Source organism: Oncorhynchus gorbuscha, linkage group LG03, assembly GCF_021184085.1.
Source record: "Oncorhynchus gorbuscha isolate QuinsamMale2020 ecotype Even-year linkage group LG03, OgorEven_v1.0, whole genome shotgun sequence".
In the NCBI taxonomy this organism is placed as follows: Eukaryota; Metazoa; Chordata; class Actinopteri; order Salmoniformes; family Salmonidae; genus Oncorhynchus; species Oncorhynchus gorbuscha.
This window is the reverse complement of record NC_060175.1, coordinates 15,217,614-15,237,471: the sequence shown is the minus strand read 5'-3', so window position 1 is coordinate 15,237,471 and position 19,858 is coordinate 15,217,614. Positions and strand designations below refer to the sequence as shown.

At 44.6% G+C, this 19,858-nt stretch overlaps 1 protein-coding gene across 1 annotated transcript in view; it reads right to left on the bottom strand.

Moving 5' to 3' along the window:
• necab3 (N-terminal EF-hand calcium binding protein 3) overlaps nt 1-19,858 on the bottom strand; it is an 80,879-nt gene that overhangs the window by 23,787 nt on the left and 37,234 nt on the right. The window contains exons 6-9 of the mRNA XM_046339379.1: nt 14,454-14,590; nt 4,193-4,314; nt 3,722-3,801; nt 2,329-2,382 (exon numbers count right to left, since the gene is read on the bottom strand). Of these exons, the coding sequence (XP_046195335.1) occupies nt 2,329-2,382; nt 3,722-3,801; nt 4,193-4,314; nt 14,454-14,590 (393 nt within the window). The remainder of the gene's footprint in view (nt 1-2,328; nt 2,383-3,721; nt 3,802-4,192; nt 4,315-14,453; nt 14,591-19,858) is intronic.

Here is a 19,858-nt window from a genome sequence, read left to right as displayed (position 1 = left end):
TAGTAAAAAGGGCTAGGTTAGTTGTCTCTGGGTAAGTAGTAAAAAGGGCTAGGTTAGTTGTCTCTGGGTATGTAGTAAATAGGGCTAGGTTAGTTGTCTCTGGGTATGTAGTAAATAGGGCTAGGTTAGTTGTCTCTGGGTATGTAGTAAATAGGGCTAGGTTAGTTGTCTCTGGGTAAGTAGTAAAAGGGCTTGGTTAGTTGTCTCTGGGTATGTAGTAAATAGGGCTAGGTTAGTTGTCTCTGGGTATGTAGTAAATAGGGCTAGGTTAGTTGTCTCTGGGTATGTAGTAAATAGGGCTAGGTTAGTTGTCTCTGGGTATGTAGTAAATAGGGCTAGGTTAGTTGTCTCTGGGTAAGTAGTAAATAGGGCTAGGTTAGTTGTCTCTGGGTATGTAGTAAATAGGGCTAGGTTAGTTGTCTCTGGGTATGTAGTAAATAGGGCTAGGTTAGTTGTCTCTGGGTAAGTAGTAAAAAGGGCTTGGTTAGTTGTCTCTGGGTATGTAGTAAATAGGGCTAGGTTAGTTGTCTCTGGGTAAGTAGTAAAAAGGGCTAGGTTAGTTGTCTCTGGGTAAGTAGTAAAAAGGGCTAGGTTAGTTGTCTCTGGGTATGTAGTAAAAAGGGCTAGGTTAGTTGTCTCTGGGTAAGTAGTAAAAAGGGCTAGGTTAGTTGTCTCTGGGTATGTAGTAAAAAGGGCTTGGTTAGTTGTCTCTGGGTATGTAGTAAAAAGGGCTAGGTTAATTGTCTCTGGGTATGTAGTAAAAAGGGCTTGGCTAGTTGTCTCTGGGTATGTAGTAAAAAGGGCTAGGTTAGTTGTCTCTGGGTAAGTAGTAAAAAGGGCTAGGTTAGTTGTCTCTGGGTATGTAGTAAAAAGGGCTAGGTTAGTTGTCTCTGGGTATGTAGTAAAAAGGGCTTGGTTAGTTGTCTCTGGGTATGTAGTAAAAAGGGCTAGGTTAATTGTCTCTGGGTATGTAGTAAATAGGGCTAGGTTAGTTGTCTCTGGGTATGTAGTAAATAGGGCTAGGTTAGTTGTCTCTGGGTAAGTAGTAAATAGGGCTAGGTTAGTTGTCTCTGGGTAAGTAGTAAATAGGGCTAGGTTAGTTGTCTCTGGGTATGTAGTAAATAGGGCTAGGTTAGTTGTCTCTGGGTATGTAGTAAATAGGGCTAGGTTAGTTGTCTCTGGGTATGTAGTAAATAGGGCTTGGTTAGTTGTCTCTGGGTAAGTAGTAAATAGGGCTAGGTTAGTTGTCTCTGGGTAAGTAGTAAATAGGGCTTGGTTAGTTGTCTCTGGGTAAGTAGTAAATAGGGCTAGGTTAGTTGTCTCTGGGTAAGTAGTAAATAGGGCTTGGTTAGTTGTCTCTGGGTATGTAGTAAATAGGGCTAGGTTAGTTGTCTCTGGGTATGTAGTAAATAGGGCTAGGTTAGTTGACTCTGGGTATGTAGTAAATAGGGCTAGGTTAGTTGTCTCTGGGTATGTAGTAAATAGGGCGAGGTTAGTTGACTTTGTCAGTAGAACAAAGGGCTAAAATTGCCAAAATGTCGCACTATCCATATAAGCCTTTTTTCTATCCTACAGAGTACACAATGCAATACCATTTTACATAGCTAATTGAAGTTAACGGCTCATATTTGCTCAACAAACATAGGTGCAGCCCTGCAATTTATACATTGAAGCAAGTACGCAAGATTGCCATTTTGAGTAGCTAATTGCCTTCTTGCGTTGTATACATAAGGCTTCAACATACAGTAGGTAGGTAACAAAAACATGTCAGTCATATCTTTCAGAAAGCAGCTATCAGCTAAATCAGTGCTAGTAAGAAAAGTGCTCGTGCAAGAAAGACAAGAACAGTAAGGTGTTTGAGGGACGACATCAAACACTCCTCTGAGCTCCTACAGCTGAGCTATGGGCAACAGCTGGGCTCCTACAAAGACAGACGCAGGTTTGAGGAGCAGATGGGGGAGTGTTTTTTTGTGCCTGTGAGGGGAAGCTCAATGTGTGAATGATGAAATTGAAAGTTTGGAGGTTTTCTGAGTACAGTCACCCAAGGGCGAATGCTATGTGAATTCATTTGGTTGCGCGTTGAAAATCAAAAACAAGATGAATCATGGAAAATGGAACAGTGAAACTGAAGCACACTAAAAAACGTGTCAACGTAAAATCCTGAATTACCCTGGCTTTAAAAAAACATTAAACTTTTAAAGTGTACTTTCATCAGATAACTGTGCTGTTAAACTCCAATGACACCCTGTGGCCCAAGGTGCCCCTAAGAGTATTAATAAAGTTGTATTGAACTGAATCGAATTTAAGGTAACAACAATCATCACTCACAGATTTATATGTACTGGCCAGTGTATCTTCTTTCAGGGGTTCCAATTTTGGACTCTGAAAAAAAAAAAAAAAGTTAAAAACCTACTTATAATTGGCAAAGCTCAAACTCATTGAGTTCAAGAAGTGGGTGTTTTCTTTTTTTGAGTATTTTACTCCTTTTTTTCTCCCCAATTTTGATCTTGTCCCATTGCTGCAACTCCCCAACAGGCTCGGGAAGCGAAGGTTGAGTCATGCATCCTACAAAACATGACCCAAGCAAACTGCACTTCTTAACACCCGCCTGCTTAACCCAGAGGCCAGCCTGCAGGCACCCGGCCCACCACAAGGAGTTGTAGGGCACGATGAGCCAAATAAAGCCCCTTCGGCCAAACCCTTCCCTAACTTGGACAACGCTGGGCCAATTGTGCGCTGCCCTATGGGACTCCCAGTTACGGCCGGTTGTGACACAGCCTGGGATCACTGCGATGCAGTGCCTTAGACCTCCGCACCACTCGGGAGGCCCGTGTGTTTTCTTTTAAATACTTTAGCTCTGCTTGACAGAGCTTTCCTGATGGAATGGAACCAATGGAAAACACTCGGAAAGAAAACAAATACTACTTGAACCTAGGTCTGACTATAATATAATTATCTCATGCACGGTATATAATATAATTATCCAATACATTGTATCATTGACAAACATTCTGACAAGAGTTTATTTCAACCCCTGCCCACACATTTAGAACCCTCTATTTCCATTCAATCATGAGAAAGAGCAATATAAGCTATCATATTAAAGTAGAGTATAAAGTTGAACCTAAAGGTGAAATAGCTCACTGCAAAGGGAATGAGACGCTGTGAGGTGACGATTGATATTGCACTACAGTATGTGCTGCAGGTTAGGAATTGCTCTGATATTGCAGTACAGTATGTGCTGCAGGTTAGGAATTGCTCTGATATTGCAGTACAGTATGTGCTGCAGGTTAGGAATTGCTCTGATATTGCAGTACAGTATGTGCTGCAGGTTAGGAATTGCTCTGATATTGCAGTACAGTATGTGCTGCAGGTTAGTGCTCTGCCGCAGGATTGCTCTGATATTGCAGTACAGTATGTGCTGCAGGTTAGGAATTGCTCTGATATTGCAGTACAGTATGTGCTGCAGGTTAGGAATTGCTCTGATATTGCAGTACAGGTTCCTCTTGAGTGACAAACGAGACAGTCATACAGATAGGCAGGCAGGCGAAAGAAAGGGCTTAGGGAGTAAAAGAATGACAGACTGAGAGCATAGGGATTTAAAGTTGTGAGGGAGAGAGAAAGAGAGAACATATGTCAAGAACTGGTTAAAGGAATGAGCAGCACAGAGCAAGAGGTATTCAGGTTGTCAGGATGAGATATCCCCAGGACAGTCCAGTACCTGCCACTCCAGCTTGTCCAATAGCAACTGGAGCCTGTTGATCTGGGAGCACCAGTGGTCATCAGTCTCCATGGTGACTCCTAAGAAACACACACACGTTTCCTTTACTTGTCAGGATTTTCTGGGGAGTAAAAATATGTTCCCATTCAAAATCACATTTTCCCAAACCCCTAACCATAACTCCTAACCCCAAACCTAAAGTAGCATTTTTACTTTTCAATAACCACAACAACATAATTTAGCCGGCATGTTTGTTTATATTAACTTACAACAGTGAGTGCAATTTTTTGTTGTTGAATTGTTGACACTGGCGGGAATCAAACTCAGAACCCTGGCGTTGTTACTTTTTCACTCCACGGGGAGTTGAGATGTAGCGGGGTGTTGCGTTCCCTTCTCCAAGAGGCTTCCGTAACAGCCACACTCTTACCAACTGAGCCACACAGGATTGTGTGGATTAAGCATTGGTATTACCTGTAGTGAGAATGCCTGAGTAGGGGTCGGTGGGGGAGAGGCACATGTTCTTCTGAACCTTGCGGCCACATCGCCTGCTGTTCCTCTGCGCCGAGGGATGCTCCACCACCTTCACCTCTCTCCTGAAAACAGACAGAACCAGAAAAGGAAGAGGAATAAACATCAAAACGACTGTCAGAGAAGTGTGAAAGGGAGGGATGGCACTGGTCACAGGGAACGAAGAGAAGAGGAATAACATTCAGAGAAGAAGAGAATAGTGGAGAATGATGATGGTAGATGGTAGGCATTAGACGGTAGGCAGTAGACGGTAGGCAGTAGACGGTAGGCAGTAGACGGTAGGCGGTAGCACCGGTAGGTTTTAGCAGCAGCAGCAGGCCGTAGCATCAGTATGCGGTAGCAGCAGTAGACGGTAGCAGCAGTAGATGGTAGCAGCAGAAGGCGGTAGCAGCAGTAGACGGTAGCAGCAGTAGACGGTAGCAGCAGTAGACAGTAGATGGTAGCAGCAGTAGATGGTAGCAGCAGTAGACAGTAGATGGTAGCAGCAGTAGGTGGTAGCAGCAGTAGCAGCAGTAGACAGTAGCAGCAGCAGACAGTAGATGGTAGCAGCAGTAGACGGTAGCAGCAGTAGACAGTAGATGGTAGCAGCAGTAGACGGTAGCAGCAGTAGACAGTAGATGGTAGCAGCAGTAGGTGGTAGCAGCAGTAGCAGCAGTAGACAGTAGACGGTAGCAGCAGTAGACGGTAGCAGCAGTAGACGGTAGCAGCAGTAGCAGCAGTAGACAGTAGACGGTAGCAGCAGTAGACGGTAGCAGCAGTAGACGGTAGCAGCAGTAGCAGCAGTAGACAGTAGACGGTAGCAGCAGTAGACGGTAGATGGTAGCAGCAGTAGGTGGTAGCAGCAGTAGACAGTAGATGGTAGCAGCAGTAGGTGGTAGCAGCAGTAGCAGCAGTAGACAGTAGACGGTAGCAGCAGTAGACGGTAGCAGCAGTAGACGGTAGCAGCAGTAGACAGTAGATGGTAGCAGCAGTAGACGGTAGCAGCAGTAGACAGTAGATGGTAGCAGCAGTAGGTGGTAGCAGCAGTAGCAGCAGTAGACAGTAGACGGTAGCAGCAGTAGACGGTAGCAGCAGTAGACAGTAGACGGTAGCAGCAGTAGACGGTAGCAGCAGTAGACGGTAGCAGCAATAGACAGTAGATGGTAGCAGCAGTAGGTGGTAGCAGCAGTAGACAGTAGACGGTAGCAGCAGTAGGTGGTAGCAGCAGTAGCAGCAGTAGACAGTAGACGGTAGCAGCAGTAGACGGTAGCAGCAGTAGACGGTAGATGGTAGCAGCAGTAGATGGTAGCAGCAGAAGACGGTAGATGATAGCAGCAGTAGACGGTAGATGGTAGCAGCAGTAGACGGTAGATGGTAGCAGCAGTAGACGGTAGCAGCAGAAGACGGTAGATGATAGCAGCAGTAGACGGTAGATGATAGCAGCAGTAGACGGTAGATGATAGCAGCAGTAGACGGTAGATGATAGCAGCAGTATGCGGTAACAGCAGTAGACGGTAGATGATAGCAGCAGTAGACGGTAGATGATAGCAGCAGTAGACGGTAGATGATAGCAGCAGTATGCGGTAACAGCAGTAGACGGTAGCAGCAGTAGACGGTAGATAATAGCAGCAGTAGACGGTAGTTGATAGCAGCAGTAGGCGGTAGATGATAGCAGCAGTAGACTGTAGATGATAGCAGCAGTATGCGGTAACAGCAGTATGCGGTAGATGATAGCAGCAGTAGGCGGTAGATGATAGCAGCAGTAGACGGTAGATGATAGCAGCAGTATGCGGTAGATGATAGCAGCAGTAGGCGGTAGATGATAGCAGCAGTAGGCGGTAGATGGTAGCTGCAGTAGACGGTAGATGGTAGCAGCAGTAGACGGTAGATGGTAGCAGCAGTAGACGGTAGATGATAGCAGCAGTATGCGGTAACAGCAGTAGACGGTAGATGATAGCAGCAGTATGCGGAAACAGCAGTAGACGGTAGATGATAGCAGCAGTAGACGGTAGATGATAGCAGCAGTAGACGGTAGATGATAGCAGCAGTATGCGGTAACAGCAGTAGACGGTAGCAGCAGTAGACGGTAGATAATAGCAGCAGTAGACGGTAGTTGATAGCAGCAGTAGACGGTAGATGATAGCAGCAGTAGACGGTAGATGATAGCAGCAGTATGAGGTAACAGCAGTAGTATGCGGTAACAGCAGTAGACGGTAGATGACAGCAGCAGTAGACGGTAGATGATAGCAGCAGTAGACGGTAGATGATAGCAGCAGTAGATGATAGATGATAGCAGCAGTATGCGGTAGATGATAGCAGCAGTATGCGGTAACAGCAGTAGACGGTAGATGATAGCAGCAGTATGCGGTAACAGCAGTAGACGGTAGATGATAGCAGCAGTATGCGGTAACAGCAGTAGACGGTAGATGATAGCAGCAGTATGTGGTAACAGCAGTAGACGGTAGATGGTAGCAGCAGTATGTGGTAACAGCAGTAGACGGTAGCAGCAGTATGCGGTAACAGCAGTAGACGGTAGATAATAGCAGCAGTATGCGGTAACAGCAGTAGACGGTAGATGGTAGCAGCAGTAGACGGTAGATGATAGCAGCAGTAGACGGTAGATGATAGCAGCAGTAGACGGTAGATGATAGCAGCAGTTGACGGAGATGGTAGCAGCAGTAGACGGTAGCAGCAATAGACGGTAGATGGTAGCAGCAGTATGCGGTAGATGATAGCAGCAGTAGACGGTAGATGGTAGCAGCAGTAGACGGTAGCAGCAGTAGACTGTAGCAGCAGTATACGGTGGATGATAGCAGCAGTATGCGGTAACAGCAATAGACGGTAGATGGTAGCAGCAGTATGCGGTAACAGCAGTAGACGGTAGATGGTAGCAGCAGTAGAAGGTAGATGGTAGCAGCAGTATGCGGTAACAGCAGTAGAAGGTAGATGGTAGCAGCAGTATGTGGTAACAGCAGTAGACGGTAGATGATAGCAGCAGTAGAAGGTAGATGGTAGCAGCAGTATGTGGTAACAGCAGTAGACGGTAGATGATAGCAGCAGTATGAGGTAACAGCAGTAGACGGTAGATGGTAGAAGCAGTAGGTGGTAGCAGCAGTAGCAGCAGTAGACAGTAGACGGTAGCAGCAGTAGACGGTAGCAGCAGTATGTGGTAGCAGCAGTAGACAGTAGTAGCAGCAGTAGACGGTAGCAGCAGAAGACGGTAGCAGGTAGCAGCAGTATGAAGTAACAGCAGTAGATGGTAGATGATAGCAGCAGTATGCGGTAACAGCAGTAGACGGTAGATGATAGCAGCAGTAGACGGTAGATGATAGCAGCAGTAGACGGTAGATGATAGCAGCAGTATGCGGTAACAGCAGTAGACGGTAGATGGTTGCAGCAGTATGCGGTAACAGCAGTAGACGGTAGATGATAGCAGCAGTATGCGGTAACAGCAGTAGAAGGTAGATGGTAGCAGAAGTAGACGGTAGATGATAGCAGCAGTAGAGGGTAGATGATAGCAGCAGTAGACGGTAGATGATAGCAGCAGTATGCGGAAACAGCAGTAGACGGTAGATGATAGCAGCAGTATGCGGAAACAGCAGTAGACGGTAGATGATAGCAGCAGTATGCGGAAACAGCAGTAGACGGTAGATGATAGCAGCAGTAGACGGTAGATGATAGCAGCAGTAGATGATAGCAGCAGTAGACGGTAGATGATAGCAGCAGTAGACGGTAGATGATAGTAGCAGTATGCTGTAACAGCAGTAGACGGTAGATGATAGCAGCAGTATGCGGTAACAGCAGTAGACGGTAGATGATAGCAGCAGTATGCGGAAACAGCAGTAGACGGTAGATGATAGCAGCAGTATGTGGAAACAGCAGTAGACGGTAGATGATAGCAGCAGTAGACGGTAGATGATAGCAGCAGTAGACGGTAGATGATAGCAGCAGTAGACGGTAGATGATAGCAGCAGTAGACGGTAGATGATAGCAGCAGTAGACGGTAGATGATAGCAGCAGTAGACGGTAGATGATAGCAGCAGTTGACGGTAGATGACAGCAGCAGTATGCGGTAGATGGTAGCAGCCGTAGACGGTAGCAGCAATAGACGGTAGATGGTAGCAGCAGTATGCGGTAGATGATAGCAGCAGTAGACGGTAGATGGTAGCAGCAGTAGACGGTAGCAGCAGTATACGGTGGATGATAGCAGCAGTATGCTGTAACAGCAGTAGACGGTAGATGATAGCAGCAGTATGCGGAAACAGCAGTAGACGGTAGATGATAGCAGCAGTATGTGGAAACAGCAGTAGACGGTAGATGATAGCAGCAGTAGACGGTAGATGATAGCAGCAGTAGATGATAGCAGCAGTAGACGGTAGATGATAGCAGCAGTAGACGGTAGATGATAGTAGCAGTATGCTGTAACAGCAGTAGACGGTAGATGATAGCAGCAGTATGCGGAAACAGCAGTAGACGGTAGATGATAGCAGCAGTATGCGGAAACAGCAGTAGACGGTAGATGATAGCAGCAGTATGCGGTAACAGAAGTAGACGGTAGATGGTAGCAGCAGTATGCGGTAACAGCAGTAGACGGTAGATGATAGCAGCAGTATGCGGTAACAGCAGTAGACGGTAGATGGTAGCAGCAGTAGGTGGTAGCAGCAGTAGCAGCAGTAGACAGTAGACGGTAGCAGCAGTAGACGGTAGCAGCAGTAGACTGTAGCAGCAGTATGCGGTAGCAGCAGTAGACAGTATGCGGTAGCAGCAGTAGACAGTCGTAGCAGCAGTAGACGGTAGCAGCAGAAGACGGTAGCAGGTAGCAGCAGTATGAAGTAACAGCAGTAGATGTTAGATGATAGCAGCAGTATGCGGTAACAGCAGTAGACGGTAGATGATAGCAGCAGTAGACGGTAGATGATTGCAGCAGTATGCGGTAGATGATAGCAGCAGTAGACGGTAGATGATAGCAGCAGTATGCGGTAGATGGTAGCAGCAGTATGCGGTAGATGGTAGCAGCAGTATGCGGTAGATGGTAGCAGCAGTATGCGGTAGATGATAGCAGCAGTATGCGGTAGATGATAGCAGCAGTATGCGGTAGATGATAACAGCAGTAGGCGGTAGATAATAGCAGCAGTAGACGGTAGATGATAGCAGCAGTAGACGGTAGATGATAGCAGCAGTAGACTGTAGATGATAGCAGCAGTAGACTGTAGATGATAGCAGCAGTATGCGGTAACAGCAGTAGACGGTAGATGATCGCAGCAGTAGACTGTAGATGATAGCAGCAGTAGACGGTAGATGATAGCAGCAGTAGACTGTAGATGATAGCAGCAGTAGACGGTAGATGATAGCAGCAGTAGACGGTAGATGATAGCAGCAGTAGACTGTAGATGATAGCAGCAGTATGCGGTAACAGCAGTAGACTGTAGATGATAGCAGCAGTAGACGGTAGATGATAGCAGCAGTAGACTGTAGATGATAGCAGCAGTAGACTGTAGATGATAGCAGCAGTAGACGGTAGATGATAGCAGCAGTAGACTGTAGATGATAGCAGCAGTATGCGGTAACAGCAGTAGACGGTAGATGATCGCAGCAGTATGCGGTAGATGATAGCAGCAGTATGCGGTAGATGATAGCAGCAGTATGCGGTAGATGATAGCAGCAGTATGCGGTAGATGATAACAGCAGTAGGCGGTAGATAATAGCAGCAGTAGACGGTAGATGATAGCAGCAGTAGACGGTAGATGATAGCAGCAGTAGACGGTAGATGATAGCAGCAGTAGACTGTAGATGATAGCAGCAGTATGCGGTAACAGCAGTAGACGGTAGATGATCGCAGCAGTAGACTGTAGATGATAGCAGCAGTAGACGGTAGATGATAGCAGCAGTAGACTGTAGATGATAGCAGCAGTAGACGGTAGATGATAGCAGCAGTAGACGGTAGATGATAGCAGCAGTATGCGGTAACAGCAGTAGACGGTAGATGATCGCAGCAGTATGCGGAAACAGCAGTAGACGGTAGATGATAGCAGCAGTATGCAGAAACAGCAGTAGACGGTAGATGATAGCAGCAGTATGCAGAAACAGCAGTAGACGGTAGATGATAGCAGCAGTATGCAGAAACAGCAGAAGACGGTAGATGATAGCAGCAGTAGACGGTAGATGATAGCAGCAGTAGACGGTAGATGATAGCAGCAGTAGACGGTAGATGGTAGCAGCAGTATGCGGTAGATGGTAGCAGCCGTAGACGGTAGATGATAGCAGCAGTAGACGGTAGCAGCAGTAGACGGTAGATGGTAGCAGCAGTATGCGGTAGATGGTAGCAGCAGTAGACGGTAGATGATAGCAGCAGTAGACGGTAGATGATAGCAGCAGTATGCGGTAGATGATAACAGCAGTAGGCGGTAGATAATAGCAGCAGTAGACGGTAGATGATAGCAGCAGTAGACGGTAGATGATAGCAGCAGTATGCGGTAACAGCAGTAGACGGTAGATGATCGCAGCAGTATGCGGAAACAGCAGTAGACGGTAGATGATAGCAGCAGTATGCAGAAACAGCAGTAGACGGTAGATGATAGCAGCAGTAGACGGTAGATGATAGCAGCAGTAGACGGTAGATGATAGCAGCAGTATGCGGTAACAGAAGTAGACGGTAGATGATAGCAGCAGTATGCGGAAACAGCAGTAGACGGTAGATGATAGCAGCAGTATGCGGAAACAGCAGTAGACAGTAGATGATAGCAGCAGTAGACGGTAGATGATAGCAGCAGTAGACGGTAGATGATAGCAGCAGTATGCAGTAACAGCAGTAGACGGTAGCAGCAGTACACGGTAGATAATAGCAGCAGTAGACGGTAGATGATAGCAGCAGTAGACGGTAGATGATAGCAGCAGTAGACGGTAGATGACAGCAGCAGTATGCGGTAGATGACAGCAGCAGTATGTGGTAGATGGTAGCAGCAGTAGACGGTAGATGGTAGCAGCAGTATGCGGTAGATGGTAGCAGCAGTAGACGGTAGATGATAGCAGCAGTATGCGGTAGATGATAGCAGCAGTATGCGGTAGATGATAGCAGCAGTATGCGGTGACAGCAGTAGACGGTAGATGATAGCAGCAGTATGCCGTAACAGCAGTAGACGGTAGATGATAGCAGCAGTATGCGGTAACAGCAGTAGACGGTAGATGGTAGCAGTAGACGGTAGATGATAGCAGCAGTATGCGGTAACAGCAGAAGGTAGATGGTAGCAGCAGTATGCGGTAACAGCAGTAGACGGTAGATGATAGCAGCAGTATGCGGTAACAGCAGTAGACTGTAGATGATAGCAGCAGTATGCGGTAACAGCAGTAGACGGTAGATGGTAGCAGCAGTAGACGGTAGATGATAGCAGCAGTATGCGGTAACAGCAGTAGATGGTAGATGATAGCAGCAGTATGCGGTAACAGCAGTAGACGGTAGATGATTGCAGCAGTATACGGTAACAGCAGTAGAAGGTAGATGGTAGCAGCAGTATGCGGTAACAGCAGTAGACGGTAGATGATAGCAGCAGTATGCGGTAACAGCAGTAGAAGGTAGATTATAGCAGCAGTATGCAGTAACAGCAGTAGATGGTAGATGATAGTAGACGGTAGATGGTAGCAGCAGTAGGAGGTCGCAGCAAAAGACGGTAGCAGCAGTAGACAGGATCAGCAGTAGACGGTAGCAGCAATAGGCAGTAACAGCAGTAAACAGACTGTAGCAGCGGTAGGTGGTAGCAGACGGAAGCAGCAGTAGACAGAAGCAGGAGCAGGCGATAGCAGCAGTAGGCGGTAGCAGCAGTCGGCGGTAGCAGCAGTCGGCGGTAGCAGCAGTCGGCCGAAGCAGGAGCAGGCGATAGCAGCAGTAAATGGTAGGCCGTAGCATCAGTAGACAGTAGACTGGAGCAGCAGTGGTTGCAGATGGTAGCAGTAGGCGGTAGCAGCAGTAGACGGTAGCAGTAGTAGACGGAAGCAGGAGCAGGTGATAGCAGCAGTAAAAGGTAGGCAGTAGCATCAGTAGACAGGAGCAGCATTACACAGTAGATGGTAGCAGCAGTAGGTGGAAGCAGCAGTAGACAGTAGCAGTAGAAGCCAGTAGCAGCAGTAGAAGCCAGTAGCAGCAGTAGGCGGAAGCAGCAGTAGACAGTAGCAGTAGAAGCCAGTAGCAGCAGTCGACAGTAGCAGTAGAAGCCAGTAGCAGGAGAAGCCAGTAGCAGCAGTAGACAGTAGACGATAGCATCAGACAGTAGAAGGTAGCATCAGTAGGCAGTCGTAGCAATAGACGTAGCAGCAGTAGACAGTAGCAGTAGAAGCCAGTAGCAGTAGAAGCCAGTAGGCGATAGCATCAGACAGTAGAAGGTAGCATCAGTAGGCAGTAGTAGCAATAGATGTAGCAGCAGTAGACAGTAGCAGCGATAAATGGAAGCAGCAGTAGACGGTAGGCAGTAGACGGTAGGCAGCAGCAGTACATTGGTCCAACCAAAACACAACAAAGGGTGAAAGCGATTTTGTGGATAGTTCCAATTCCAAATGAAAAGCCCAACATTGTAATTATCCCCCTGGGAAGTGTAGGACATGGTGTTGACTGCTCAGGGCTGACCCTAACCATTCATAGATTAAGTGTGTGTGTTTATATATGTGTGTAACAGAGTAAATTGTGTGTGCATGTGCATCTGAGTCTGTGGGTGTCTCTGTGTGTGGATTTGTGTGAGAGAGTAGATGGGTGGAGAAACATTGTTTTCTCCAGCAAGTTAAGACTCTGTGTGCCTGCCTGTCCCGCTGACAGAGCAGAAGGAGTGTATGACTGGGACACTTCTACTGCTGGGCCAGTTAGCAGCCCGAAAGGGCACTGTAGCACATAGAGGACTACCACAGATTAACAGAAAGGAGGACAAAAAGGTGGTGCCATAGTATTTAGTAATGAGGTGGTGCCATAGTATTTAGTAACGAGGTGGTGCCATAGTGTTTAGTAACGAGGTGGTGCCATAATGTTTAGTAACGAGGTGATGTCATAGTATTTAGTAATGAGGTGGTGCCATAGTATTTAGTAGTGATGTGGTGCCATAGTATTTAGTAATGAGGTGGTGCCATAGTATTTAGTAATGAGGTAGTTCCATAGTATTTAGTAATGAGGTGGTGCCATAGTATTTAGTAGTGATATGGTGCCATAGTATTTAGTAATGAGGCGGTTCCATAGTGTTTAGTAATGAGGTGGTTCCATAGTATTTAGTAATGAGGTGGTGCCATAGTATTTAGTAATGGAGTGGTGCCATAGTATTTAGTAATGAAGTGGTGCCATAGTATTTAGTAATGAGGTGGTGCCATAGTAGTTAGATGGTGCCATATTACTTAGTAATGAGGTGGTGCCATAGTGTTTAGTAATGAGGTGGTTCCATAGTATTTAGTAATGAGGTGGTTCCATAGTATTTAGTAATGAGGTGGTGCCAAAGTAGTTAGTAGTGAGATGGTACCATAGTACTTAGTAATGAGGTGGTGCCATAGTATTTAGTATTGAGGTGGTGCCATAGTATTTAGTAATGAGGTGGTTCCATAGTGTTTAGTAATGAGGTGGTTCCATAGTATTTAGTAATGAGGTGGTGCCATAGAATTTAGTAGTGATGTGGTGCCATAGTATTTAGTAATGAGGTGGTGCCATAGTCTTTAGTAATGAGGTGGTGCCATAGTATTTAGTAATGTGGTGGTTCCATAGTATTTAGTAATGAGGTGGTGCCATAGTCTTTAGTAATGAGGTGGTGCCATAGTATTTAGTAATGTGGTGGTTCCATAGTATTTAGTAATGAGGTGGTGCCATAGTATTTAGTAATGTGGTGGTTCCATAGTATTTAGTAATGAGGTGGTTCCATAGTGTTTAGTAATGAGGTGGTTCCATAGTGTTTAGTAATGAGGTGGTTCCATAGTGTTTAGTAATGAGGTGGTTCCATAGTATTTAGTAATGAGGTGGTGCCATAGTATTTAGTAATGAGGTGGTGCCATAGTATTTAGTAATGTGGTGGTGTGCTTTCACCATGTGCTGCCCCTCGCTAACAATACCGCTACAGAATTATTTAGTAGTGAGTTTGTGGCTGGAATGGTGTTGCGAGGTAATTCCATAGTTGTTTATGTAGTGAGGTGCTGTTGTGTATTTGAGACTGGGTATTCAGTAGTATGGTGCTGCCATAGTCTTTAGGTGTGTTGAGCACTAGTGACTCACGGTGCAGGGCTGCTTTGCTCCTCCACAGCCTCCATGGCACACTGCAGGGACATTTGAAGAGAGAGCAGCTGGCTGGAGGTCTCCCTCAGCATGAAGCGGGTCACAAACTGTCCCAGCACAGAGGAGCCCTGGTACTCCTAACGAGGGAGAGATGGGGGAGAGGAGATGGGGATAGAGGAGAGTAGGAGGGGTGGGAGAGAGGGGGTAGAAGAGTGGGCATGGGATAGGTAGGGAAAGGTGGGGGAGAGGGGAGCAGGGGTGGGGAGACACAGGAGGTGAGTAAGAGAGAAAGGAAGTGAGAGGGAACAGATTGGCAACCTTTATTCGGAAAACCCTAATCGATTCAAAAAGCTGTTATGCTCACGACAGCTACAGCATCAAGAGATAAGGGTGGAAGCTCATAACAGATGTTTTACTCCAATTCAATCGCTATGTTTCACAGCATGCATGATTCTTAGCCATTTCAAATATTGAACGGTTTTCATAAAAATAAACATCTATTCCATCTTTAACTAGTGGGAGACTCGTCGTAACAAGACTGTAATTTAAGCCGACCTAGAGGAATGGTGCAGGCTGGTTAATGGAGTAATTGTAGTGGAGCACCCCACTAGAATGTACAATGACAACCTGGTAGCGTCCCAAAAGGCACGCTATTCCCTACATAGTGCACCACTTTTGACCAGAGCCCTATGAGCCTTGGTCAAAGTAGTGTCCTAAATGGTAAATAGGGTGCAATTTATTAGGCTACCCGTGCTACTGTTGATTAATACCATGGGGTAATTCTAGTCTAGGGCCTTGGTGATGACATTTATGACAGACTACAGCTGCTAACAATCGCTAGTGAAAACCTCTATGGATTTCCTTCTGACAGTGAATAAGACAGTGCATGAATGAATGTGGCTTTAATTGTGTCAGGGTGCATAATTATGCAGTAAAATCCCTCTTTTTCTAATAGGGATAGCTGGATTTTCTCCTTCCTTCACTGTTGTGCTTCACTGATTCCTGGGCTGGCTAATATACATACGTCTCCGTCACAGGTAAGAAAACACATTTAAAAAGGTATCTTCTTGAGGTAGATTCGAAAATACTTTCTTTTAATGTCTGATTATTAAAGTCTTTTCTTAGGATTGTACAGTTGGCTAATCATTGAAATCTGATCTCACTCATAAAATTGTTTGTAGCCTAAATACAACAGTTACTTACAAATGTAAAAAAAAATACATTGACAAATAACAATAATTTACAACAGCTTACAAATGGTGAACAAATTAATGAATTGTGGTTTGTAAGAAATGTATAGTCACACTGTAACGTCTCTCGTCGGAAGGCATGGACAAAACGCAGCGTGGTAAGTGTTCATGATTCTTTATTACTCAAAAACACTCGAACAAAGTGAAAAAACAAACTGTTCTGTCAGGTGTAGACACTAAACAGAAAATAACTACCCACAAAACACAGGTGGGAAAAAGGCTACCCAAGTATGATTCCCAATCAGAGACAACGATAGACAGTTGCCTCTGATTGGGAACCACACTCAGCCAAAAACAAAGAAATAGGAAACATAGAATGCCCACCCTAATCACACCCTGACCTAACCAAATAGAGAAATAAAATGTCTCTCTAATGTCAGGGCGTGACACACACCTTGAATTAAAGTGTTACAATAGATTCAACCAAATGACTATGATCTTTAGATCCCAGACTCCAAGGCTCGTCCAACATGTTGATTTTTGTCATAGTCTTCACATTTTTCTTTTTGGATAATATCAACCATAAAGATAATAAATAGGCAACTGAAAGAAAAGGCACCTTGTAGCGCATTGGAGTTTTTAATATGTCCTTTAGGAACCAAGGTAGTTCTACTTTGTTTCTCACCTATTCCGATCTGTATAAAACGTGTATGCAATAATTAACTATATAAATCCCAAAACATATAGCTGGCATATGAAGGCATCACTGAAATGTAAGGCCATTTACAGAGCCTTCAGAAAGTATTCACACCCCTTTATTTTTTGCACATTTTGTTGTGTTACAGCCTGAATTTAAAATTGGTCTACACACAATACCCCATAATGTCAAAGTTGAATTATGTTTTTTAAATATTTTTACATATTAGTTTAAAGTTAAAAACTGAAATGTTGAGTCAATAAGTATTCAACCCCTTTGTAATGGCAAGCCTAAACACGTTCAGGAGTAATGTGCTTAACAGGTCACATAAAAAGTTGCATGGACTCATGGTTTTTGAATAACTACCTCTCTGTACCCCACACATCCAATTATCTGTAAGGTCCCTCAGTCGAGCAGTGATCCCTGTAGCCGGTCTCATCATCGTCGGTTATCAGGCCTTCCACCGTCGTGCAAACTTAATGATGTTGTTGGAGTCGTGCGCGGCCACGTAGTCTTGGGTGAACAGGGAGTACACGAAGGGACTAAGCACACACCCCTGAGGGGCCCCCGTGTTGAGGGTCAGTGTGGCGTATGTGTTGTTGCCTACCCTCAAGCATTGTGGTGGTTTCATGTTATGGGTATGTTGTAATTCATGCAGCGTGTTGTCAAGATCGCATATTTTAGAGAAACAACAAATGTCGGTACATATAAGTGTCTTATATCGGCTGAAAGCTTAAATTCCTGTTAATATAACTGCACTGTCCAATTTACACTAGCTATTACTGCAAAAAAAATACTATGCTATTTTTGAGGAGAGCTCCTAACAAAACACTTTTCACCGCGATAGGTTTGATAAATTCACCACTGAAGGTGAAATGTGTACTTACATTCTGAAATCTTGCTCTGATTTATCATCCAAAGGGTTCCAGAGATACCGTGAAGTGTTGTTTTGTTATTTCATATCCTAAAAAGGTCCATATAGCTTGCACAATTGATTTTGTATTTCTACTCGTTCAATTTGCAAAGAAAGGAATCTGTGAAAATCTCACCCTAAATGTTGTATCAACAAGTGAAATCACGTTCGTATGTATTCCTCAGAGATCCTAGAACATAACAAGACTTTGCTATATCATTAGGGGTGTAGTATCCTATAGGACACCATATTTGGTCAGAGCGAAGCCTTCATGGCACGCCGACGTCGCCGACGGCCATCACTTGAACGGCTGTATCTTTGTCAAATAAGCACCAACCGGGATCAAACAAAGCTAGCTAGATAACCAATGAGCTTGGCTTTACGGAAGTATCCGGAAACCATGTATATATCGTAAAATGTAGCTACTAACCTTGTACGACAGCATACCTTTTCATTTTGGACAAAAATTACAAGGATATTCAGAGTTATGAAAACTAGTTGTTTTGCAAATGTTGATCTTATAATATGGCTACTAATACTTGGAAAGCTAAATCAAAGTCACTGCGATAGTGCAAACTGCTAAAACACTCAGGAAAAACTAGGAGAGTGAAGGGCATTTACCAGCAGCAGGTTCGGCAGAAGCTAGAAGGAAGGCGACGCCGAACGCCTGAGCTGGACAGAAGGGGGAGCCAAAGTGAAGGCTGGTGTGATTCACTGGGAGATTAATTCACCTTTCAGCAGGAAAATAACCTAAAACACAAGGCCACATCTACACTGGAGTTGCGTACCAAGAAGACAGAGAATGTTCCGGAGTAGCAGAGTTACAGTTTTGAAAATGGTTGCCTAGCAATGATCAACAACCAATTTGACAGAGCTTTAATAATTTAGGAAAGAATAATGAGAAAATGTTGCACAATCCAGCTGTGGCAAGCTCTTAGAGACTTACTATGAAAGACTCTCAGCTGTAATTGCTGCCAAAGGTGATTCTAACATGTATTGGGGGTTGAATGCTTACAGTATCTAATCAAGATACTGTATTTTAGTGTTTTATTTTTATAAATACTACCGTTCAAAAGTTTGGGGTCATTTAGAAATGTCCTTGTTTTTCAAAGAAAAGCACATTTGAGAAACAAACGTCTCACAAGTCCTCAACTGGCAGCTTCATTAAATAATACCCGCAAAACACCAGTCTCAACGTCAACAGTGAAGAGGCATCTCCGGGATGCTGACCTTCTAGGCAGAGTTCTTCTGTCCAGTGGCTGTGGTCTTTTGCCCATCTTAATATTAAATTTTTATTGGCCAGTCTGAGATATGGCTTTTTCTTCCCGGAGTAGCCTCTTCACTGTTGACATTGAGACTGTTGTTTTGCGGGTACTTTTTAGTGGAGCTGCCAGTTGAGGACTTGTGAGGCGTCTGTTTCTCAAACTAGACACTCTAATGTACTTGTCCTCTTGCTCAGTTGTGCACCGGGGCCTCCCTCTCCTCTTTCTATTCTGGTTAGAGACAGTTTGCGCTGTTCTGTGAATGGAGTAGTACACAGCGTTGTACGAGATCTTGAATTTCTTGGCAATTTCTCACATGGAATAGCCAGCATTTCTCAGAACAAGAAGAGACTGACGAGTTTCAGAAGAAAGTTATTTGTTCCATTTTGAGCCTGTAATTGAACCCACAAATGCTGATGCTCCAGATACTCAACTAGTCTAAAGAAGGCCAGTTGTATTGCTACTTTAATCAGTACAAAAGTTTTCAGCTGTGCTAACATAATTGCAAAATGGTTTTCTGATGATCAATAAGCCTTTTAAATGATAAACGTGGATTAGCTAACACAACGTGCCATTGGAACATAGGAGTGATGGTTGCTGATAATGGGCCTCCCCTGTACACCTATGTAGATATTCCATTAAAAAATCTTCAGTTTCCAGGTACAAAAGTAATTTACAACAATGTCTACACTGTATTTCTGATCAATTTAATGTTATTTTAATGGACAAAAAAAATTGCTTTTCTTTCAGTAACAAGGGCATTTCTAAGTGACCCCAAACTTTTGAATGGTAGTGTATAATTTAACAAACGTTAGAATTTTTCTTCCAGTTAGACATTTTGTGTAGATCGTTAAGAAAAAAAATGACAAATCCATTTTAATCCCATAACAAAATGTGGAAAAATTCAAGGGCTGTGAATACTTTCTGAAGGCACTGTATAACCTCTGGTGTATCATGAAGGAAACCTGACCGAAACACTGACAATGTGCAGTGGTAAAATTGTGTGTGGGGGAGATATACACTGAACAAAAAAATAAATGCAGCATGTGAAGTGTGGTTCCCATGTTTCATGAGCTGAAATAAAAGATCCCAGAACAGTTCCATATCCACAAAAAAACGTATTTCTCTCAAATTTTGTGTACAAATTTGTTTACATCCCTGTTATTTAGCATTTCTCCTTTGCCAAAAAAATCCATCTATCTGACTGGTGTGGCATATCAAGAAGCTAATTAAACAGCATGATCATTACACAGGTGCACCTTGTGCTGGGGGTCAATAAAGTTTTTCACATCACAATGCCACAGATGTCTCAAGTTGAGGGAGAGTGCAATTGGCATGCTAAC